We start from the raw sequence: 26384 nt of genomic DNA, 5'->3' as shown, positions 1-26384 counted from the left end.
ACATAAAAACCATCCACTAGACACAGCGACATTTAGTGAAGAAAACCTAAACTTATTTTCTCCCTAAATCCTTGGGAGGCAAAATGGTATTCACTCATTTGTAAGATTTGGGGGTTTGTGGAGATGTTAGGCTTACCGAGAGAAAACAATTGTTCTGAAATTGTCAAACTCTCCTCCTTAAATGCCTGTTCACTGCACAGTTTTAGCTTATTTTTCTAGTATGGCTGGCACTGAAGAAGCAATAATAAATTATTAAACTGAAATCATTAACTGACTGTTCACAGCAGATACTGTACTCTGCTAATTGTATGCTTGGAGGTAGCACAGAGGGTGGCTGTTTCAGAATTCTTCTTTAATTAAAATTACATAGAATTACAAAGCACCGACTGTGAACAGTAATGAAATCTTGGTAGAACCATTCTGTTCACCTGGAAAACAATACAGGCACACATTGAGAAGAACGGCCACATTTTATACCTAATAACAGAATGAGGTGGACAGTGTCAGGGAACACTGAAAATATGACAATAGATTCTAGGAGCAATTTTGAGTGGTGTATCTATTTTTCTTTGAAATTAGACTTGAAAGGATTACTGATTGTTTGAGCTGATTCCAATTTCCAATTTGTCTTTCCAAACTTCTCAATGACTTCAACCTTGCCTAAGAACTTAATGTGTCCAGCAGTTCTTTCCAGAAAGTTTTATAAAATTCTAATGCTGTGTTCTGAACAATATGTCTTTTTGCTTGAAGTAACCCTGAAGTTAATGCTATATGGTGTATTAATTGCCAAAATAGATACAATTCTTGTACATAGCTACTCTTAATATGGCTAAAAAAGTTTGGGAAATGCCATATTTATATTAGGAACAAGTAAAATTATTTGATAGTGTTTAAACAGAGTGGTCTACCTTAGACTTCACTTTTGATAGTGTTTTATCATAAACTCTATCTTAGACTTTACTTTTCCTCATAGTCCACAGGTCTTTTTGATGCAAATATAAAAGTAAATTGTTTAAATATAATAACATAATAATATAACAATAAATGTAAATAGTTTAAATTGTGTCTCTACTTTGATTTTAAAAAGAACCAGACTCTATAGATGAAATTGATATATCAGATAGCCTACTATTGAATGCTATCTGCTAATGCTATTATTTTAATAATAAAATTTGGGGTAGCCACTATGTCTTTAGTGTGAATGTATCAGATGTAGTAACTTATAATGAATTTATTAGAACCATGTTGTCCCTCTAAACCTTGCCTCATATTTTCCCTTAGAAATAAAGTGGATTTCACCTAAGATATCTGACTTTGCCTAAACCAGCTGCTACTGACCTTACTAAAATCAAATGAATACTCTCAGAGACTAAAATACTAGTTCAGGTTTAGTAAACTACAAATATTGCTAAAGTATGTTTATATTTTCTGTTATTTGCAATCTTTTTTAAGCTTTGCTAGGCATCTAGGTCTCTGAAAAAAGTGGGAAGATAGAAACACTACACTGATGATTACTTTTCTTCTAAAATTTTTATGGTAAGAAAGTATTTAAATTTTTCAAGTTAAAAAATAATAAACTGCAATCTGAGGAGACATCTTGATTTTTAATTTTAGTAACTATTTTATCTTCCTGATAAACCAAAATTTTAAGCCAATATAGCAAGTGCCAATAGCTCTAGAGCAGTTAGTGGGTATTTATTTTTGCCTGATACCAATGTTTGAAGTCACAATTCCCTTCAGTATTCCTAGTGAATAATTATTAGTCACATAACTCCTTAAACGTGTTTACTGGTTTCTTTTTTCTTAAAGGACTCATGAAGTTTTTAATTGCCCATAATTTGGAGTTTTGGAGCATTTAACAGTTTTAAAATTGTGTGGTATTGCCTCAGTTAAATCTTTCCCTGATACATTCAAAGATATTTCAAGATTTTTTTTTTGCCCCCTACTCATCTGATGAACCTCAGTTATTACTCAGGACCAGCAAAAGAATAGAGAAGTGTTGGATGAAGCTGTGCTTGTTAAACTGGACTTATGATCAAAAGTACAATTTTTAGTTAAAAAATATACAAAAAACTACAACAGCAATTTTTAAAATGCTGTATGTAGAAAATAAACTTGCATTTGAATATTAAAATATTAAGGTATCCCTGGCCCACTTTAAAAAATTAAATATCTCTTAAATTCCCAAAATAAATTAGTAGAAATCTAGGATTTTGCTTTGACCCATTTTTAATCACTACAGATTAATCTTTTTGAAATTATGGAAGAAGCCAGTAAATATGCAGCTGTTCTGATTACTATTAAAATTTGATACAATTGTGTTTAACCGAAAAGTTGCAGTAAAATAATGGCAAAAGCACAAACGAGAGTTAGAAGTAAAGAATAGCGTCCAACAGAAGCGTTGGATGAATTTAAATAAATGAGGGGCATGACCCAGTCAATGTCTCAGGTAGCCTCTGAATGCAGTGTTGAGACAGAAATCTAGAAATAAGGTAAAAGTGTTGGGCTATTAGGAAATGATGGAGAATTCCATATGAATGACAGATAATTAGACTTCTGACTGAAGTAAAAGGAGTAGTTAATCAAATAGTTTTTATTTGTTGCTTTATCTAATAATGTTGATTCAAGGTTTGAAATAAATTAAATGTGAAAATTGGCCTTGGTTTTCATTCACCCTCACATCAACAAAATAATTGTCGAACAAATTCAACAGAAGATGCTCAGACTTTTCTAAGAAGGTTTTTATCCTTGGAGGGTATTTGAATTTATCCTTCTTGTCCTCTAAACAATTATCCAAATAACACTGAGGAATAGACAGAGCTTGAATTGACTGCTTTGACTCTTACATCTTTGAGCGTCTAAGAATATTTATTGATTTGATAACTCTTATGATGACTGGCTTAGTACGTAACCTATATACCTGTCAATTTAAGTGGGGGGTTAGGATATTTTTAATAGCTATTTAAAATTGTTAAATGTGCTTCAAAATAGGTCTATGAGATATATTCACATTTACAGGGCTTAGCTCATCGTGGTTCCTCAGAGGAATCATCTGTAAACATGTAAATATCTTACTTGATGCTGTTTTACCAAAAGAAAAAAAAAAAGCATATTAAATCAGCCATCAAAATCTTGTTTAAACAGGAAAATGATGTATACTAACCTTGTGAGTACTCTGGGAAAATCTGCAGTTTACAAAGATTCACGCTAAGAATTTAGGAAGTCTTAGGTATTATTTAGATAATAAATGCCTAAGAGTTAAGGATTTTCAGAGGGTTCAACAAATCTTAAAGCCCCCAGTGGAAGCACTCTTCATAGAGCACTGGGAACAATAACCCATGTCCTCAAAGTGAATAAATGTCTTTGATGTTTAAATACTTCAGATTTCTAACAGTGTTAAAAAAATCACAATTTGCATTTTTATATTATAAGTTTAATTTTAGCTATTTAGCATTCAAAATAACTATCCTGGGTAGCTATAATGATTTATTTTAAATATTAATGACTGCATTGTATTTAATCTTTAATCCACTGGTGGTGTTCATGATAAATGAATTTTTAATCAAATGTCATAAATTTCATTCAATCAAAATAATTCTTAAATGTTATAAAAATATTACCACCCAATATAATTTTAAGCTTTTAATACTTTACTTCTATAATATAATTTTCTACTAAGAAGTAGTTTATGAAATATATATATCTTAATGTAAACAAATTGTTTTCATTAAGGATGCATTCATTCATAGCTGTACCTCATGGAGCTAGCACTTCTGCTGGCCTGCTTGTGGATTATTTTATTTTGGAAAATCTTTCTTACCATATTATTAATATCTTCATGAGATTTAATTTCTAGGGTTCTGGGAATTATTTTTAAACCTGAGATTACATTAGTCATCTCTATGAGAATCATAACTAGGATGGCATTAAAAAAAACTAATTGGAGCCAATATGAACCAAAAGAATCAATAGGCCTCTCTAGACACTCCATTTAATACCAGGTAAAGGTACACAATGGAATGAGAAATGTCAAATCAGTCTAGCGTATACTTACATTTACAGAGTATATCAGAATTGTATGTCATAAGAAAATTGGAAAGAGAAAAGAATTTTGTTATTAGCACAGTAGGAAAAACATTCTTACTTACAGTTGGCAACAATTTGAAATTCAGAATTTTTTTTCATTTGCAAATCTCGAAATTATGTGCCTTTGAAATTAAAGGATATCCACCTAATCGTCTCAGAGTACTTAAGTGGTTACATAAAGTTTACTACCATTATCTAAATAGGTGTAATGCCTTTTATATCTATACAATTTCATTTATTTATGTGACATTTAAGCACATCAACAGAAAACAGTATTTTTTAAATCTAAATTATATTGCTCAAGAAACACTTTGTATCAGCCTTTAGCTTGTCCTTCATTTTATTGGGTGTGGGTTTTCTTTAAAACAAATATCAAAAGTAAAAAGAAAACATTTTGATATTGGGTAAAATGTTTACACAGATTAGAAAACATGCAAAATGGGTACAGAGAGACTATAGGGGAGAGATTGTTAGTTCAAAGAATATGGACAAGTTTCAGTCAAAACGTGGGATGAAACATATCAAAAGTCAGTTCAAGAAAACAAAAAAATGCCCCTCTTTTGAAAAGGTTGTAATGGTTGGCATCAAAAGCAAAACTTAACATTCATTTTTTAAAAATTAAAAATGTATATTTATATGTAACAACAAGCAAGAAGACAAAACACATCAAAAACGGGAATTAAAAACAACTCTTCAAAAAAAGACAAGAAGTAAAAAAATAGAAAGGGGTGGAAAAAGTGATTGAGGCCCTTGTCATGCAAATAGATTTGGTGGAAAAAAAATACCTTCATCTTCAGCACCGTCATTATCACCTAAATCATCTGTCTGTTTCTTTGTAAGGGGACCTAGGATTGAGAACGGAGAAATGGAGGGAAAAAAAAAAAAGACAATTCAAGAATAAACAAGACTGAGGGGAAAAAATAAATGTAAATACTAAAATTCTCAAGGATATTTCCAAAAAGAGTGGAAAAGTGGTTACATCAAAGTTGATTACCTATTTTGTTTAAGAAAAAAAGGTCCCTTTCCCCAAAATATCTCACAGAAGATCTGATTGGTGACTATATCCAGCATAAAAAATACATTATGGTCTGAAACTCAAGTCATAAGCAAAGGAAATGATTTTTTTAAATACCCACTGGTTACAAAGAAAGTAAATAGTTTTATTAGCTGAAAGAACTTAATTTATTCAGTGTCTTTTCTAATTTGAACTGGTGACAACAATAAAGAACGTAGGCCAGACTTGTTTTTTAATTTGGGACAATATAATAGCATTAGGGAAAACAGAGATACGAAAAATTTTAGGTTCTTTTTCATCTGTTTTTTTGTAAGAGCATTAACACTTCGGTTTTACACATTTTTATATCATACATTTTTCAAAACTGTGACTTTTTAAAATTACTTGTCATTACACAAATATTTCCCAATATTAGCTGTGGATTTAAGACTTTTGCCACTTGCACAAATATATGAATAAATAATCTCATCACCTGTTAGAGCAAAGGTAGAAGTCAGTGTTGAGCAATTATGATAGTTACAGAGTCAGGGCTTATGTTTCATAATCAATTTAGAAACATAACGGAATTATGCCCTGGTGCAATTCCATGCCCAGTAGAGTTATTTTTAATGGGATCATGTTTTAGGATAATAATTGTATTAAAATACTGTGAATGTTTAATAAATGTTTTATTATTCTTAACAATACTAATTTGCTAAGAATAAAGGAGCACACCAAAGGGGAAGCCAAAGGCCATATGAAAGTAATTTTAAGCGTCACATAATTGACATATTCAGCACACAAAAAAAGCAGGTGAAGCCCTACATTTCTGTTTCCACAACCTTTTAATTTGTATGGCATTTCATAATCCTCATGCAAAAAGCAATCATTACAAACACATAACACTTAAGTTAAAAGACAGCCAACCACATAACCGTAAGCAAGATAATTTTGTCATGCATAAAATAATAGCTATAGATAAAGGAAGAAAAAAAAGGACTGAAAGTCATGTGTTGATTTCAATTGAATAAATAGTGAAGAAGCAGGCATTAACTCTAAGCACATTTCATAGGGAAGGATTGTTGAGCATTTTGAGAAAGATTTCTAAGTCTTTTCAGTGATTACTATGCATTATGTTTGTAATTCAAAACTATACCTAACACCACAGACTTCAAATAATAAAAAACACCATCCCAGAAAACAGAAGGAAAAAATGAAATATATTTGAGTTTCATCAGAGAGACAGCCTTGAAAAATAGTAATAACTGGTAAAAATCAAAAGATTGGAAATAGAGAAATTGATGCTGTAGCTGAAGGGACCTGTTCACTACTCAATTGTAAGGCCATTCCAAATACAGACAGAGGAGCTGTAAACAGTAAATTAAATATATATTTAACAGTCCTGCAAGCAATCATTCCATTAAGAAAAAATCCTAGATGAAAGCAATAGTTTATAATTAGCACTCAGCTGCAAGTTCACAGATATCTACATTTCTTGAATATGACCCCGTTTAATTGCAGAAAGTATCAGTATCATTTGATGTTCATGCAACAATGTTGCTGCATTTCTGAAAAATAGAAAAGTTTTTAATTTAAATTTTAAATTGCTGTATCAGAACTATATTTGAAATATTTCCAATTTTAAAATACCACGTAAATATCAGACTCAGAAAATTTTTAATTTTCCTGTAATTACTTAAAGGAGTAAATGAACAAACCTTAACAAAAATATTTTCTTGCATTTCTATTTTCAAGGATACTATATAAAAGTTATGGTTTTATTTACTAGCTAATGACACAGATTAAATGCAGTGGTAGTTATTTATTGCTGCCAAAGCTACATCTGTTTTTCAATTTTAGTTAAATTACTAAATTTGCTTACTATTGTGAGCTCAAGTTTTCTTTGCTGAATTGTTAGTTCAATAATTTTTGGAGACAAATGTAAAACCTATCATAATGAAATGAAGTGTGGGGCTTTATAAAGTATCTGTCTTGGGTGACTGTCCTTTTCCTTCTAGGGTACTCAAGGCAATTTACATGACTCCTTTGGGAAATCATTCAGGTTTTACAGACAAGAGCCAATAGCTTCACATACTTTGCACACATACAGAATTGTTAGCTCTTGGTCTACAAGAGATTCGATAGTAAAAGAATTTTTATTAATGTATGATCTCCCAATTGGTTGCATGGGGAACATAGTTCTCAGTTGCTATTTGACTCTGGGTCAGCATTAGTAGATAAACCATGGAAATGATACTGTATGTAGGAGAGAATTTTTCCATAAAGGGAATGGTTGAACCAGCCTTTTGCCACATTATTTATTATCATCTTCCCTATTGGGAAAGCTGCAAGTCTCTTAACTAATGTGGGATAGTGATTACATAAATACACTACATGGAACATCTTTTACTGTAGCAAATCTGAAGGGTTAGAAACAGATACAGATATTGCTTCAGCATCATGAATAGATGAGGGCATCATTACCCTAAAGGAAGGGATTAAGTCACTCTCCCAACTAAAGAATTTCATTTATTGAATACTGTAGGTTTTATTTAAAACTTCATTATTGGATGATATTAAATTGTTCCCACATTATGGGCTCCAGCAGTATTTTAGTGAGTCAAGCATAGCTGGGTTTTCTTAATATCAAGAATTTTTTTACACATCTGATTTTTGAAGTTTACCTGGGAAGAAGAGGGCTGATAACAGTTTTCTGGCAAAAAAAAAAAAAAAAAGATTATAAAAAGAAAGAAAACAGATTTCCTTTATTTCCTGTGCCTAAAGGAACTGAGAATAAATATCTGCAAAGTTTTGGGTTGCAAATCGAGAAATTAACTCAACATTGGTTTCTCTGAGGAAGCCTCAGTGGAGTAAACATATGTTTGTGGATTACAGAAACATCCCTATTTGATATAAAGATTCATTATTCCCAGGCTGGAAAGAAAACCATTGCCTTGCTCTCCCTTCTTTCTAGGATACTAGCAACTCTAGCTCATTTTTCCTTTATTTTAATCTGTTACTGTTGATGTAATTGCTGATGTTAAAAATTTTTAAGTAGAAATAAAATATTGTAAGAGATGATTGTCATTAATTTTCTTATGAAAATTAGGCAACCACTATTTAGAGACTCTGTATTCCTGCAAGTTGATCACCATTATTTCCCCAAAGGGTAAAACACTTATCCTTCATCATAAATAACAATCATTATCAACATTCCAACCACAGCTTATGCTTCTTTTAAACTACAAATAGTGCATCTTCAATACCAGCAGTTTAAATGGGCGTCTTAAATCACCAAAATATAAAGCAAATGAGTCCTCTAGAACCTGAGTGTAGAAGTGATTTATTCTATCTTGAAACTCTATAGGGTCTGTCCTCCTTGAGGAACTCACACATAACTCTTATTAGAGTTAATAAGAAAGCGGACTTCATGTCTTTTTGAAAGGGAGTGAGAGTAATTACTATACTTTATATCTCCTACAGGCAATAAATAGATTCAGTGGTGAAACAACAAGACTATGAAAGGTAAAGGGACTCCTAACCATGAACTCTGAACTCATTTAAATCCAAAATAGTTCCTTTGCCATTAACATAAGTATAATTTAAAGTGTCATCCTTTACAAAAGATGTATGATGCATTCTTACGTTTCGGAATCTGACCAAGTGCCTTTTATTTTTCAAAAAAGGAACAAAAATATCAGCATTTCTCTGTAGTTAACTGGAGAATAATTATGAGCTCCGAAATAATTACTATCCACCCACATTAATGCTGCTTTTTATCATTCTCTTTGATGAAGGTCTAATATACTTTAGGTCTCAAATACATTAGAACTGATTAAAAATTCCTTCATTACAGGTTCAATTCAGCAGAAATTATCTGTACTTTGTGTCACACATATCTGCAAAAAAAGGCAAATAGGTTGAGGGTATCATTAGCTCCTGACTTAGAAAGTTGTCCATGAGAAATGTGTCCTTCTTGAGAGAATATATCTTTGAAATTTGGGGGATTATTGAGACTTCCAGGCTCCAGTGAGTCCCATTGTGATAGATGGAGAGCCCTGGCTAATGACACTACTATGTTCTTTCCCCACCCTCTCTACCCGATAGCCTTTGAGGTAAACTGACTCTAAAGGATTCCTAAGGCAATTTCCACAGAATGGGAAAATTTAAGGCTGTTGCCATTGTTATTCTGGGGCAACTGGAAGCAGGCTAAATCTTTTCACGGATGTTCTTAGGATGGATTTATTTATAAAACTAAGATCAAGGATGTAAAAATCTAACTGTCTGAAGAACATATGGAGAGGAATACCAGAATTCAATACATTGTAAATAAAAACAGCAATATATTACTGTATCTGATTTTTCCCAAGTTGATAAACACTAAAATACAATGACTTTAAGAAATCAAATATCACAATTGGTTTCATTGCAAAGGTATTAAATTTTACCCATTGAAATTTAATCAGTTTTATATAACTGTAATACATTCCTCTTAAGAATGGAGAAATGTATGAAAGTAACTGATTTGGAATAATACTCATTAATTTGATACTACTGTATTACTTAAAGTTATCACGCTTCTTAAACTATCAATTATACAAACATATCAAAAAATCATAGCTGAAAAATAATTTTCCTTCCTGAAAATTTTTCAATTAAAAAGATGACATTTTAATTGTGTGTCAATAAAAGTTCATAAAGAAAAAAAGACAACATTTTTGAATAATGTCATAAATTTACATTACGGTAAAATTAAAATATAATGCAGACAGCTGTGATGAGAAATTGGAAATAAACTTTGGAACAGTTGATAGTTTTCAAAGAATCCATACTTGTGCAAATTTTGGCGGCACTAGTATGTCATTCATGATATTTGAGTAACTTTTAGGTGAGCTGACTGTTTAGGCTAGTGGTTCAAATGTATACATGCTATGCAAACTGGCTTCCAAGGATATGAAAGCAGCAGGCATACTCTATGGTTATCTTTGTGTCGGAAGAAAATGCCAATATGAACACAAAACATATTCCCTTAGACAATTCTTTAGAGGAAGAACACAGTCGAAAACATGACTTTTGGGTAAAAGAGAATCTGATGTTAAAATCCAGAAAGAGAGGAAGAAAAAATCTTTTTGGGTCCATTACACTAAGACCTTATTTATATCTATATGAAAAACAACTTTTTTCTTCATAAAATTACCTTGATTACACCACTTTGAAGTCAAAAGCAATCCCGTCTAAAGAAAAAACTATAGGATCTGGGAAAAATTTTTTTGACTAGATAAGAAGTAAGTAAAATACATTAACCCCTAATCTCAGCATCACCATTATCTGCACATGCTCATTATTTTTTTATCACTATATTTGTTTGATTTTTTAAAAAAATGCAGATGCAGTATTTTTAGAGCTGGAAGAATGTCATAATAATGCTCCCTTCCCATCTGGAGCAATGGGGCTGTATGCTATATACGCCCTTCAGTACTTTGTGAAGATATACTCCACATTGCCCTGGCTTTCCACATGTTATCCAGAGATGTACCTGAAGTATGGTGAGGACACAAGTGTCACCATATGCTCAGAGCTATCTCAACAAGGCTGGGGGACTGGCATGGCATCAATAGTCCAACCTCCTTGCCATGGCTGCCAGTATTCAGTCATGCAGTCATTTGACAAATGCATATTATGCTAGGTCCTTAGGCTACATGGTGGGCAAAAGAAAAAAGCAAGACACCCTCATGAAAATTAATTTTTTTGAAGAAAGAAACACTAAAAAAATAATCATACACATAAACACATACTCACAAATTGTGTTAAGGATATTAAGTCGATGTTACCAGAGGTGATACAAGGGGACCTGGTTGAGCGCAGGTGGTCTTCACTGAATGAGTGCAATGTGGCCTGAAGACTGAAAGATAAGTGACTACTAAGCAGAAAAAAGACACTGCAATGGGTAGGTAGGGTGGGAAGAAGAGGCCAGACAGAAAAAAGAAGAAAAAAAAAAAAAAAAAGGCATGTGCAAAGCCTTAAAATGAGAAGGAACCTGAAGGTCAGTGTGGCTGCCTACAGAGAGTGGAACAGAGTTGTGGGTGGTGAGAATGAAGAGAATGCAGCTCCTCTAGCCTGGGAGTTTTGTCTTAATCCTGAAAGCAATAGGAAGCCATTTACAGGGTTTAAGCACAGACTGATAAACTCTGCCCTACCTGAATCTTAAACAGAAAATCAGAAAGAGGCAAAGTCATTCTAAGAAATATGGCAGAGGATATTTTATACAGAGGTCTTGCATTATATTTTCATCAGATGACAAGAGCTTTATTAGAAGAAATTAGATCTGGAAAAAGAGCCTACAATGTCTTATTCTATTTTTGTTTGCAAATAAAATGAATGTCACCAAAAAGTAAAATCTAAGACTCCAGCATATCTGAGACTTTATAAATATTTTAAAGTTTTCTATTAAACACATATTTAGATTTATTTTGCCTAAGAATTAACATACAGAGAATTAACATATCCTAACTATTCTCATATTCATAGAAAAATATAGTCCACAAGCTATTTCTGGTTGGATATCTCACTCCCATCTCAGTATAACAGGGATGCCCAGCATATCTACCTCCCAACACAGGTTTTGCTTTCAGAGGTATAATCCTTCCCTCTGTTTCTAAACTATAAACTGGAAATAATCTTGAACCATTCCTTCTTCCTCCCTTTTGCCTTAGCCAGATTTCATAAATTTTCCAAGACAAATTTTGTTTCTGTCACCCTCTCCTCAACTGTCTATTATTAGCCTGGTCTGTGGCCACCATTACCATATACCATATGCTTGAATTATTACAGCAGACTCATAGTTGCTCCCACTGTCATCCAGACACTAGACTTTCTCCCAAACCATTTTGTATTCTATAAGTTTTGAAGTAGTAGATTGTAATAATGGTGAACCTAAAGAGAAAAAGATTTAACAATCATCATCAGCTAAAATGTACACACATTCAACTCTTTCTAAGACTAAAACTGAAAGCACTCCAAGGGAACAGGAATGCAAAAGCATATACAACAATTTTGTACTGTGAGTTTTAAAATAGCTATAAAGACAGATGAAAACTAAATATAGTTTAGCACTCATTTTGATGTTTTAGAAATTCATGAGCAAAAATAAGATCTTTTTAATTCAAAATGGAAACAAATCATGTAAAATATTTTTTAAATGCAGTTCAGATTAGTGTTCATTAAACACCACTTTTATTGTTTCACTACTCTGTTTAAAAACCTTTACTATCTCCTTATTCTGTATTATCTTAGACTAAATGCCCCAGACCATAAGACCCCCTTTACTCTTTCCAGATTTTATCTTTTCATTCCACTTAAAAGATACAAAATATATCATATCTGAATCCTAACAAGCAATTAAAGAAGAGCTAATACCAATTCTTTGTAAACTCTCCCAAAAAATAGAAGAGGAGGGAAAGCTTCAAGATTCATGTTACAAGGCCAGCATTACTCTGATATGATACTACAAGAAAAGAAAATTACAGGCAATATCCCTGATGAAAATAGATGCAAAACTCCTCAGCAAAATGTTAACAAACCAAATTCATTATGAATACATTATCATTCAAATACATTAAGGAAATCATACACTGTAATTGAATGGGATTTATTCCAGGGATGCAAGGATGGTTCAACACTTGTGAATCAATGTGATACCACATTAATAAAATAAAGGATAAAAATCAAGGATCTTTTCAACAGATACAGGAAAAGCATCTGGAAAAATTCAACATCTTTTCATGATAAAAAAAAACTGTCAACAAAGTCTGTATAGAGGGAAGGTATCTCAGCTTGATAAGGGTTATATATGACAGACAAGTGTACAGCTAAAATCAAATTTAATGGGGAAGTGATGAAAGCTTTTCCTCTAAGATCGGAAACCAAAAAAGGAGGCTCAATTTCACTGCTTATTTTCAACTTAGTACTTGAAGTTCTGTCCAAAACAATTAGACAAGAAAAAGAAATAAAACATATCCATCAGATAGGAAGAAGTAAAATTTTCTCTATTTGCAGATGATCTGATGTTATATATAGAAAGCGTTAAAGATTCCACCAAAAAAACTGCTAAAACTGAAAAGCTATTTCAGTAAAGTTGTAGGATACAAAATCAATATACAAAAATTAATTGTGTTTCTATAACAATGAAATATCAGAAAGAGAAGTTATGAAAACGATCCCACATATAATGCCATCAAAAAGATTAAAATTCTTAGGAATAGATTTAACCAAGGAGGCAAAATATTTGTACACTGAAAATTATAAGACATTGATGAAAGAAACTGAAAAAGACACAAATAAATGGAAAGATATTCCATGTTCATAAATTTAAAGAATTCATATTGTTAAAATGCCCATACTACCCAAAGGTATCTAAAGATTCAGTGCAATCCTTATCAAAATTCCAGTGATATTCTTCACAGAAGTTGAACAAATAATCCTAAAATTTGTATGGAACCCACAAGATTCCAAATAGCCCAAGCAATCTTGAGAAAGAAGAACAAAGCTGGAGGTCTCCCACTTCCTGACTACAAACTATATTACAGAGCTATAGAAATAAAAACAGTATAGTACTGGTATGAAAAAACAGACACATAGATCAACAGAACAGAATAAAGACCCCCCAAATAAACCTCTGCATAAATTATCAATTAATTTTCAACAAAGGAGCCAAGAATATACAATGGGGAAAGGATAGTTTCTTCAATAAATGGTGTTGGGAAAACTGGATAGCCACATGCAAAAGAATGAAACAGAACCCCATCTTATACCACACACAAAACAACTCATAATGCATTAAAGACTTGAACATAAAACATTAAAATTCCTAGAATAAAACCTAAAGTGTTAGCTCCTTAACAGTGGTCTTAACAATGACTTTTTTGAATTTGACACCAAAAGCAAAATGACAAAAGCAAAAATAAAGAAGTAGGACCACATCAAACTGAAAAGCTCTGCACAGAAAAGGAAACCAAAATCAACAGGCAGCCTATGGAATAAAAAACATTTGCAATCCACATATCCAATAGGGAGTTAATATAAAATATATAAGGAAATCATTCAACTCTGTAGCAAAAAAAAAGTTCAGGACCTGAATTAGATATTTCTCCAAAGAAGACCTACAAATGATAAACAGGTACTTGAAAGGTGCTCAGCATCACTAATCATCAGGTAAATGTAAATCAAAACCACAATTAGATATCACCTCACATCTCTTAGGATGTCTCTTATCAAAAAAGGCAAGAGATAACAAATGCTGGAGAGGATGTGGAGAAAAGGGAACACCTGTACACTGTCAGTGGCAATGAAAACCAGTACAGCCACTATGGAAACAGTATGGATGTTTCTCAAGAAGTTAAAAATTGAAGTACCATATGATTTAGTAATCCCACTTCTAAGTATATATCAAAGGAAATAAATCCAAATGAAATTATTATAGCAGCATTATCCACAATAGCCAAAGTATGGAAACAACCTAAGTGTCCATTGGCAGATGAATGGATAAAGAAAATTTAGCATATGTATACACAATAGAATATTATCCAGCCTTTAAAAAGAATGAAATCCTCTCATTTGCAGTAACATGGATGAATTTGGAGGGCATTATGCTAAGTAAAGCAAACCAGAGAAAGAAAGGCAAATAGACAAATACTGCATGGTATCAATTAATACATGGGATCTTAAAAAAAAGTCAAACTCATAGAAACAGTAGAAAAATAAGCGGTAGGGTCTGGGGAGTGGGGGAAATAGTGGTTAGTAAAAGGGTAAAAACTTTTAGTTATAAGATGGATAGGGTCTGAGGATCTGATGTATAACATGGTGACTATAGCTATAGTTGATAACACTGTACTATGTAATTGAAATTTGCTAAGAGAGCAGAACTTAAATGTTCTTACCAAAAAACATATGTGAAGAACAAACAATGAAAACAGAATACTTCTTTTTCCATTGTGAGTCTTTTCACTGTTGCATAGAAGACTGCTCTCACACTTACACCTTGTGTGTTTTATCCCATAGAGTTAATTCCTCAAAGTTTTATTATAATAAACTCAGAAAAGAGGAAAAGAGATGGGTAATCATGGGCATCTCCTCTAGAATAATGTGTAAAAATTTTTTACACTGAAAAAAAAGGAGTACTACTGTTTTTTTTGGCCTCAACTGCTGTCTTCAGGATACGAACCAGAGGTAGTTCTATACTCAGCAAGACCTGATTGTGAAAATACCTTAATTTCTAGACATTACTACATTCTATCTCCATAAGTGAGATAAATAAATTGAACCAGTAATTATTAAGTTCCTATTATCTAAGAGGGTCTCACTGGGAAATAAGCCAGTGAAGACAAGCCCTCTGATGCTAAAGTCCTGAGAAAGCCATGCTAGTGGTGAGTGTGTGTTCCTGAGATGACTTTTTGAGTTTCCAGTCTCACACACGCCTGTCCTTGTTAAACATCTGTGGTCCTCAGTGAAGCAGTTTTACTCTCTCCACTCCATAACTCTTTTCCACATGCGTTGACTCTCTCTTACCATGCAAGTTGGAGTCTGTTTGGGACATAATTCTGTGTTCCTTCTCGCCTGACACAGCAAATGTAAAGCGTACATTAGATACTACAGAAACACTTTTGAATCCAGTGATCATACAAGCTCAGATTTATAGGGCAGACACTAGAGCTGGAAGGGACCCTGCTGAGTGAGTATCAAACCCTCTCACTTCACAGGTCCTCAAGAAAATAAAAGTAGAGTGTGAACTGACCTCTCTCAGCCCCAAAGCTAGTCAAAAGCAGAACTAGGTCTAGATCTCAGGTTTCTTATCTAGTTAGTTTCTTTACAATTATTCACATGGCAGTAAAAGACAAGCAGAGAAATGGAAAAACTGGGTATGAAAGTATCTGATGTAGTATAGATCTCTTTTAAATAAACCACAAACCAATAAACCTACCATAATTGTATTACAACTAAAAGTCTTTAGTACTGCGCTAATCAGCATTTTATTTATGTCATAGAAATGCCTTTAAATGGAAAACCAGGAAAATATCAAAAACAAGCCAACAGATTAGGAAGGACAAAGATCATAGGGTTTAAACCAAATAAGTAATATAAATTAAGAGGAACAATTTCCCAGGAGTGCATATTATTAAACTGAATTGTTTCTAGAATAATTTTAGGGTGGACAAATTAAATAGTCAACTTGACTTAAAAAAAGAATAAGAATAGCTAGAGCTAATGTATGGCCACATAGGCCAATAAAATAGTGAAATGCTCTATACAGGTTAGCAAATTACTGTTGTCCAGAACCCTCTACTCTAGCACCTAAAATGCTCTGGCTCTAGCCCCTTCCTCAGATATCCTCACTGCAGCAGGTTTAAGAAACTAAAGGGTTGATGCCTGGCACAACAGGAGGCTCCTAGTACCCAGCCACATCGCTATATTGGCTGATGTTCTTTCTAATTTGACAATTTATATTTTTAATATTACCTCTGGATTAATCTCAAAGATATTTCCAACCCAGAAGTCTATGACTCTAAAATGTATTCCCTAAAATATATACTAATACTCCTTGATATTGTAACTGTGTTGTAATGGGTTTGGAGACAGATATGTATATAGGTTTGGATACTGGCTCTTTCATGTTTGGATATGTTTTTTTATTTTAACTTCATAGATTCTTAGCAGCACAATTCTAACCCCTTAAAAATACTGTTGTAATAATTATAAATGCCTAGGAAAGGGCTTAACATAGAGAAGTTTGGTTAAGTTTTTGTCTTTTACCTCTTTCCTATCCATTGCCTCAAACCAAATTCTTAATATGCACACACACACACACACACAGACACACACACTCACACATATACCTCCTATCATATCACGTACTAAAGAAAAAGCACTTAGAATTAGGTCACCCCCACTTGGCCATCCCCACTCGGCCATCTACTAGTCATGTGACTTTTGTAATGTTCTTACCCTCTGTATTACTGTTTCTTTAAATGTAAATCTGGACAATGCCCGCGGAACAGAAGAGAATCCAGAAAGATTATGTTAAAGTACTTCCTCACTCAAGAGCAATTTCCCCATTAGCTACACAGAGCTCCATATTTTGACAATGACCATCTGGCAGAAATAGATTTCTGGATGAGTCATCAACTGAGTGTTTATCTTGTGTCTAATACATAATGGACTTTCATATATTTTTAATAGTTAGGCTAAGCCAAACAATACAGCATAGTGATTAAAATTAGAGGTTCTAGAACTATGCTATGTGGTTTCAAATCCTACCTCTGCTACTTACAAGCTCTGTGATCTTAATTTCTCTATTTCTCCATTTCTTGGTTTGTAAAATAAAGACATTAATAATGATACCTATCTATGGAGTTGTAATAAGAACTAAATTAGTCAATACACCAAATTGCTTACTTGATACAATGCAAATGGTCAATCAAGATGTTAGCTATTGTAATGAAGTAGGTGGTATTATCTTCATTTAATAGTTTCGGAAATACAGGTTAATGAACTTGTTCAAGAAAACACTATACTAACTACTCCACATGGATTATGTCACTGACTCCTCACAACTATTCCAAATCTCAGGATTATTATTATTCCATTTACAGGTGAGTTGGGAGGGGAATCTAGGGCTTAGAAAAATGACAAATTTGTCCAATATCTTTCTAATAGGTAGGGAGGCAAGATGTGGAGCCAGATTTATATTATTCTGGAATTCATACCATCAGGACTATTGTATGCCCCCACAGAATATCACAAAAATGTCCTAAAATTGCTTTCAGGGAGATCAATAGAAGAGCAGTTAAAATCCAAGAGTGTCTCAATGGGAGATATTTATATAGCTCCATGACTCCCTACCCACTCAGAGTAAACTCTGCTGCTAATTTATTACATGGCATTAGATGTCTTAAAATGATTAAGAAAACAAAACAGTAAATGAAACAATTACAAATGTGGGAAAGTGGAAGATAAGATGTGCTGAGTAATCCTTCTATGGTATGAGGAAAGAGAAACAAGGTTGTATACACAGAATTTTAAAAAATACATATGTGAGTACTGTGCTCTGCAGAAGGAGTGAGTCTCATAGATAGCCTGTCCATGACAGAGATACTGAGTAAGCAGGAAATGAGCTTCATGCAAGCAAGGCAGCCTGGAAGAAGGCAGGAAGCATGATCTATTTAAATGGAGAACATCACATTTGAATGAGTCTGTTACTTTGTCCCAGGGGTATGGACCCCACAGGCATACCAGGGCCCAGATGGTGAAGCTGTGAGGTAATTGCTGTCATAGTACCCAGAGGCCTGTGCAACATGTGATGGCTCATCTCAAAATGACAGCTGCCAGGTTCTGTAGTGAAAGAGCCCAAGTTAGTAACAAAACGCCTGCGTTCTAGGTTGAACTCTGCCACTTAACTAGGTGATAATCTGTGTGACATTGTTCAAGTTACTTCACATCTCTAAGCCTCCCTTTCTTTAGCTGTAAAAAGAAGACAATGCCTTCTAGCCATCTCAGGAGATTACTGTAGAATCAAATAAGATGATGTTTATGAACATACTGTAAAAGACTTTTCGCAGGTGACGTGGGAGCTTTGTATTACTGGAATTAAGTGAAGCGGAAATAGTGGGGACTACCAATTACAAAGGTCACTGCTATGACACAAAGAACTGGCTGCATCACATGTTCAAAAGAAGAGCATTTGTATTATCTTAAAGAAAAAAGTCCATATATACTTAAAACAGTTTTTTTTAAATTAAAATCCCCTTGCTTCCTTACATGTCTATTAATAACACAAGGTCTGGAATCAGATTTCCTGTTGCTGCATCCTGGCTGTACTATCCTATCTGTTATCAGACTTTCAGCAAGTTACTTGATAACCCTGGCCCTTGATTTATCCATCTGTTAACTGGGAATAGAAATAACCCCCAGCTCACACATTAAATGTGGTAATATATGTGGAGTGCTTAGACCAGTCTCTGGCACATTTTACGGACACGCTAAATAAATATTAAGAATTATTATTAAAACACAGTAAATGAAACATTTTAAAAAACTAGATTAATTGATACTAGAACAAGTGCACGAGAAAAAATGGATATTTTATGGTGTCTTTATAAAAGTAAAGGTTCCAAACGTATTTAATAAAACCATTACTCATTTCGTATTTAGTCACTGTAGATTTGAAAATGATTACCAACAAATGAGGATTAAAAAAATACTTGTTCATTTTTGGCAAAATATCAGGTCTGAATGTGAAGCATTAGGAAAAAAATACAGAAAATGTAAAAGCAAAATGTCATAGCAATTCTTTATTTTCACTGTAATAATACTCATCAAGAAGAGAGTTGACAGGTTTGGGACAAGCTAGCATTCCTCATACTTTATCCAGTTAAGATGCCAAAAATTTGTGCGGAGAGGTTAAGAATGATCTTCTGGAGGAAATTATGCTTTTAAATTATTTGAATATTAAAATATTTGTATTAATTCTTTTACCAACTTGGATGTTCTAGATTTATTTTTATAATGTGCAGCATTGTTTAAAAGGCGAAATCGCCCTCTAAGGAGCGACTGGCTTGAGGGTAACCCCACATACAATGTGCCTTTAAGACACTCAGTTTAAGAATATCTCTAATAGGCAGCATGACCACTGAAAGCTTGCATTCTATCTTGTGCATGAACTGTGTTTTGGGAAACCCATGAGCAAAATTAAGGTATTTGATCTGCAAAATATAAACATGCCATTTTAAAAGAGGCTTATCTCTCAAGTATTTAATGGTTGCTGGATTACAAGAATCAATATGGGATAAGAGGCCCCATGCTTTATTGATTTCTCCTTCCTCGCATTTTCATTCTTCCCTTTAAGGCATTAAAATGCCTCAAATCAAGCTACTTTTTGTAAGATGGTCCAGAATAATAATATTTATCAAAGGCAACATATTTAATACTTATATTTTGCTATTGGCAGTCAACATTGCCTTTGAAGAAAAAAAATGTCTTACCCATATAAACACTTTTACATTTAGTCTCCAGTATTTTTACAATGAAAACAGAAAGCAAAAATTTTCAAATTTATGGAAATCACATTTGATTTTGTGAAATATTTCAAGAGGAACACTGCTGTTCCACCCTCATTCTTTCATTTTCCTTTTTACTTACTATTTATGAAGAGAATTCTTATTTTGTAATTGGAAACAGTTTTCTTCCATTTCATATCAGTTCACTTATTACTATTTTAAAAAAAAAAAAAAAAAAAAAAAAAGAAAAACAGCCATGTTATGAATATCATAGAATTTTTATTTTAATATAGAAAGCTCAAAACAGCTGTATTAAAATTTAAAGCAATAAAAATATGCAGTTGACTTCAGGCAAGAGATGTGTTTCAAAAATTTGCACATGAATCAGTGTTTGTAAATTTTAAATACACTAAGAGACTCTGCAATGTTGAACACTCTGTGGTGAATTATTTGGATAAATAAATCCCTTTTAAAAGAGAATAATCACTCCAATGTGTGTTTTCTAAGTTACCATTCCTGTGAATTTTTTCTTTGAATAGGATTTTAGTATTAAAAGTCACCTTTTCTGGAACATGTTAAGAAACAGTATCTAAAGTTTTAATTGCATAGAATTAGAGTTCATTTACCCATTGTGATTCACCTGAAGATAACTTTTCACTGAGAATGAATGAGTTTCATCATTATTTTGTTGAAATGGTGTAGAAGTCTGTAGGCAACTTAACTGTTCTGGATAGTCCTTGTTAAGCAGAGGGGCAGTTACAAAACACAAGAGAACAGGAATATAAAAAGATTAAAATGGTCCACCATTTTAAAAATGGAAGAAAAAAACCTTAATGTAATAGATAGGGATATTCAGGACAATTTCAATGTACAAAATTCACAGCTGGAATACTCTCCCACATTGCCCTTCTGCTATATTTGAACATATCTTTCAGAATTAATCCCTGTAAGAAAATCAATATAATTTAGTTCTCCAGACAGTGCTTCTCCAACATGTGTGCATAAAAAATACCTAGGAAGCTTATTAAAAATCATAATTCTTACCTCCCCTTCCCCCTGAGATTGGTCAGGGTTCAGCCTAGAATTCAACAATTTAATGATGAATGAGTCTCATGGGCCACACTTTGAGGAAAACTTAGGTTCTAGACCCTTGTCCTATTTGGGGAATCTTGATTCTTTTTCTGTTTTAACCCTCAATGTGGAGTAAAATGAAATGCTGTACACAAATACATGAAATTGACCACATTATGTACATGCTTGGCTATGACCCATATCAGTTGGAAATGTCTGTGTGACTGCAAGCTCAAGGCCAATGGTGCCTTCTCTTTAAGAAGACAATGCCCAGGAGAAACAGAGTTGCCCACTCCCCCAAAAAAGCTGTATTTCATGGAAATATGTAAATAGAAAGGTAAATAGGTAGATATATAAACAGATAGATTGTGTATGTGTGTGTGTATATATATATATATCCATGTAAACATTATGTCCCATTAGAAGTTCTTAAGTAGCACTATTCCTTTGCTCTCATATTTATAAATCCAGTCAAAAAAATAATCTTTATCTTAAAATATTTCACACCATATTGGTGTGAATAAATTTTATTTAATACTGTCAATATTTTTGATTCTTTGGGGTTCACCTAATTAGCAAGAATATCCACTTTATTGTCGCACATAACATAGGAAAAAAAATGCTATGTAGGAAATCCTAAATAGGAAAAAGTCATTTTTAGACAAAGCAATGAGCCCAACCTGAAGCAGTTCAGAACTTACTTTTAGGATAATTAAGGAATGTTAATGTAAGGAAGATGTGAAAACTGTCAAAAATATCCAAGAGGGATAAATGTCAAAGAGTGAGAGAAATTTGCTCCCTAGAGCATAATGAAATAAACAGAAATATAAAAAATGCAATAAGCATAGAGCACAGTGATCCAAGGGTGGTGGCACCATCTGTGGCCTGGGGAACGAGGAATTCTTGGCCTTCTGCCTGATGCAGGAGCCAGGGAAGCAGGCAAGCTTTGGAACTATCCACATTATATCAAGAATTAAAGTCTTTTTTTGATATATATGAAAACATGTTTAACCCCAATCATAATAAGATAAATCAAATAAACCTACAATGAGAAAAAAAAAAAAAGAATTAAAGTCTTAGTCGCTTTGTCGACAGGCTGTAGGTATCTGTCTCTCTCCCTGTTTATGTGTGTGTCTATCTTTGTGTGCATGGGTGTTACCTCTGCCTCTCTGTGTGATATTTCTTTGTTTGTGAAGGTGTGTGAATTTTTCTGTCTAGTTAAGGGCATGCTTCATTCTTGTGGAGTTACATGTCCCTCACTTTGTCTGTGTCTAAATGGCTCTGAACGTATGAGACTCTGCCCAATTATGCCTAGCTGTTTATTTGCATGCTTCGCTCTGCCACGTGTATCTCTCTGACCAGGGGCATGCTTTTTTCTATCTGCTGTATATATTTCTCTGTGTCTCCATTTATGGGTCTCTCTTTTGCTGCTTCTGAATGTGTTTGACACTCTGTGTCCCACTCTATCTGTGTTTTTGTGTATTTCTCCCTGGGAGCCTCCTGGATCCATCTCACTGTATCTCTACAGTGGCTGTCTCTGAGTTTGTTTCTGATGGCATGCATTTCTGCTTCTGCATTTTCCCCTGTATGTACCTCCCTTTCTCTCTCTTTCTGTGCCTGTAGGTATGGTTTGTGTGTGCCTTTCTTGCTTGCTTGCTCCCATTTATGTGGGTATCACTGAGTGGGTGTCTCAGTGTGTCCATTTTTCTCTGTATATCTCTCTGTTGGGCATGCCTGTGGGACAGTAGGCAGACAAGAGAAGCTCCCATGATATATACCCTTGCTCAGTCCCAGTCTGTCAGTGAAAAGACTTAAAGAAATTATCTAGCCCCTTTGCCTCTTAGACAGGGCTACAGCTAACATATTCCATAGAGAGATGTTGATATTCACCTTTCTTACCTTTTCTAATGCATTCTGTTGACACTCAAGTTTTACACTTGGAATATCTATTCTGTGATCTAAATATTTCTAAGCCCTGTTTCCTCAAGAGCAACTTTTTTGTAGAATTGGCATGAAAATTACAGACATAAACTTCCTAGTACACCACCTGGCACATAGTTGATGCTCCATAAATTCTATCACTATTATCAGGGCCTATTTCCAGGCTAAAATGTTGCTGAAAAGTTAAATTCCTCTAAGGAAAACTGCTATATAATTAAATATTTTAAAGAGAGATTATTTCACATAATGTCCCTACCCTTAAATAACATATCTATAAGAACATTATAAAATGGACCTCTTCAAAGAAATATTATGACAACTTTTTGGATGGAAAATATATTAGAATGTATGTTTCCATACTTTCAGTGGCCCATAGCACTAATCCAGTAACTCTAGATTATACACAAATTTAGAGCGATTAAAATACAACCCAAATGACATCTAGGGCATGAGATAATCTACTGCAATCTCTTCATCTGGAGCAGGTGAGGACACCGAGGCCAGGGAGACTGAGAGTTTCAGTAATTTGCCCAAAGTTACAGGCAACCCCATTTCCTTCAGGTTTATAGTCCATGCTGTTTGCAATGCATTTTGCTACCTCTAGTATGAATTTCAAAATTTTTTTTTCATTTAGTGTATCTTTTAATAGATAATTCATTCACAAAGTTGAAAAATCAAATCAATAAATATCAAAGTACATTGAAAAGTCATGGTCCCATCTCATCCACCCCATCTCCCCTATACCTGCCTTTTATTCCCAGTCCTAAAGTTAACCACTCTTCTGTTTTGTGTGTCCTTTCCGTATCCTTCATATTCAAGGAAATTATTTATACAGACACAAGCAATTATCAACTACATCTCTTTTTTACATAAAGGATAATATTCTAAACTTACTATTCTGCTCCCTGCTTTTTTAACTTAACGGTATATCTGGGAGATCTTTCTATATCAGTATATGTAAAACTTCCTCATCTTTTTTTATAGTTGCATAGTGATTTTAGATTTTTTGAAAAGGAATCTAATTAGTTGTGAATACTTAAACCAAAGAAGGGGGGAATGAAGTGTGGTAACAAGATATAAGGCTACAGTTTGAGAAATTCCTATAATAATTTTAATTCATGTCTGGTAAGGAACAATGCAAAGAAAAGCGACTAGGCAAGCTTTGAGCACACAATAAAAGCTGCCTGGCCACACCTGTTCCCTTTCCTGTTCTCCCAGGGGCTGCCTGAGGCATGGAATGAGTAGATAAAATAACCTGCAGTTATTTTACTATTTACTCCCAGGAGCAAAAGTCCATAAAATACAAACGTTCATAAAATAGGAGCTGTTAGAAGGAAACGAACTTTTAGAAAATATGCAGTGCTCAGAACTACCATAGTAAGCTATCAGTTTACCAACACACACACACAGTTTTTTTCACAGTTTTGTACAATAAATTTGTTATGGTTTTATAGTAAAATGAAATATTTTCCTGAGATTTTTCTTTATTATAATTCCACTACCCATTGCCTTTACTACATTGCAATTAATTTGGTTATCCATGTAATATGAGGGAATTAACATCTGAGTGACTATGAGACTGTCAGGAACTTTGCTAGTTGTTGTATGTACTTTATCCTATTTAGCACTTTCAAGGTCCTATCTTCCCCAATTGTCACAGGGCCACACAATTAGATTCCATGTCTGATCTGTCTTACTCTTCTCTATCCACAATTTACAGTGGACAAAGATAACAAAAATGTCAGAAGACTCTCTGACAGTAGGATTGCTTTTGTTGGGCTCACAGGACCAGTTGCAGTAACAATAAGCAAATGCACTCTGTCTTGAGTGTTGCCCAGTGAGATCTCAAACTTCCCTCAAATCTCAGATCAAGTGAAGTCTAACAAAATAAAATTACCAGAAGTTGTTTTTCCATGACTGAGGCATGTAACATTGCCCAGATTTCAGCTAATAGTTTAAGACTCTATCAAGAACATGGGATGCTAAATCTACTTTACATTTAAAAGAGAGTTCATCTTTTCCAAAACACTTAAACACATATTGTTTCACTGTGTTCTCCTAATCACCTTTAAGTCAAGGGCTGATGTTCCTTTTTTAAAATATGTCCATCTGGGACTTCCCTGTAGGTCCAGTGGTTAAGAATCCTTGCTTCCACTGCAGGGGGCTCAAGTTCGATCCCTGGTTGGGGAACTAGGATCCCGCATAACTCACAGCATAGCCAAAAATAAATAAGTAAAATGAAATTAAAAAGTCTCTTTTAAAAAAAAGAGTCAAAGGAAAGCTCTAAAAAAAACAATAAAAATTAAAAAAATATATCCATCTTATAAATGTAATCACAGAAACAGTGGAAGTTAACTCCATCTGTCCAAAATCCCATCACTAACTGGTGATGGCAACTCTATTACCCATGTTTGATCCAATACTTTTCATGGAGACCAACCTAAACCAGCCTCAGATCCAGAAATGACCAGCTGCTCATGATAACAACATGGTCATTAAGTCAATCCGAAAATAGGAATGATAAAAAAGCAAATGGCAACTAAAATAGCCATCAAAGTTCATCTACCCATTAGCAGTGAACCAATTCAGTCTTAGGCATTTTTCAAAATGAATTAGATAGATCCATATATTCTGATATTAAAGTTATATAATACACATGATTAAGAAAAAAAAGGGCAAAATTCAAAACAATATGAAAAGCATCATTCCATCTGTATAGAAAAATAATGAAATATATACATATTTAAATGAACCCAGATATTCCCTAGAAGGATATCCAGAAACTATTATAAATTGTTTTCTCTAGGGAGTAAGTTTTATGTGTTATGGGGAAATAATTTGAATGTTTACTTTCCACCTACAATCTTCTCAGTGTTTCCATTGTTTTTATCATGAATATATATTATTTTTATCACTTAAAATATCATATGGCCATAATTTTTAACTGCTGTTAAACCTGGTACAAATCAAATACTCAAGGCATACCTTTAAATGTCTGCTTTTCTTAGATTACTTCTTGCTCTATGATGACTTTATTCATGCCAAAATCTTTATTGACTGAATAAATATTTAATTTCTCCAATTAATTATAATGCTAGTGGGGAGTTTAAACTACACAGGGATAAATGTGTTGAATTTTTACCTCATCAATAAAATGGCCACTTCAGCATGACATTCTGGTTAGATTAGCAAGACGCAAGCTATTATCTTGATTACTAGTGCACATGACATTGAAGGTGCAGATC

The 26384-nt window shown here is 33.5% G+C and overlaps 1 protein-coding gene across 3 annotated transcripts in view; it reads right to left on the bottom strand.

Annotated features, from left to right (window-relative positions):
• NLGN1 (neuroligin 1) overlaps positions 1–26384 on the bottom strand; it is an 805184-nt gene that overhangs the window by 432065 nt on the left and 346735 nt on the right. The window contains exon 4 of one of the 3 annotated variants that reach the window (XM_057738866.1): positions 4872–4931. The exons of the other annotated variants lie outside the window; for them this stretch is intronic. Coding sequence (XP_057594849.1) covers positions 4872–4931 — 60 coding nt within the window. The remainder of the gene's footprint in view (positions 1–4871; positions 4932–26384) is intronic. 3 annotated transcript variants of the gene reach the window in all.

This window comes from Hippopotamus amphibius, chromosome 6 (genome assembly GCF_030028045.1).
Source record: "Hippopotamus amphibius kiboko isolate mHipAmp2 chromosome 6, mHipAmp2.hap2, whole genome shotgun sequence".
Taxonomy (NCBI): Eukaryota; Metazoa; Chordata; class Mammalia; order Artiodactyla; family Hippopotamidae; genus Hippopotamus; species Hippopotamus amphibius.
This window is presented reverse-complemented; position numbering and strand designations above follow the sequence as displayed.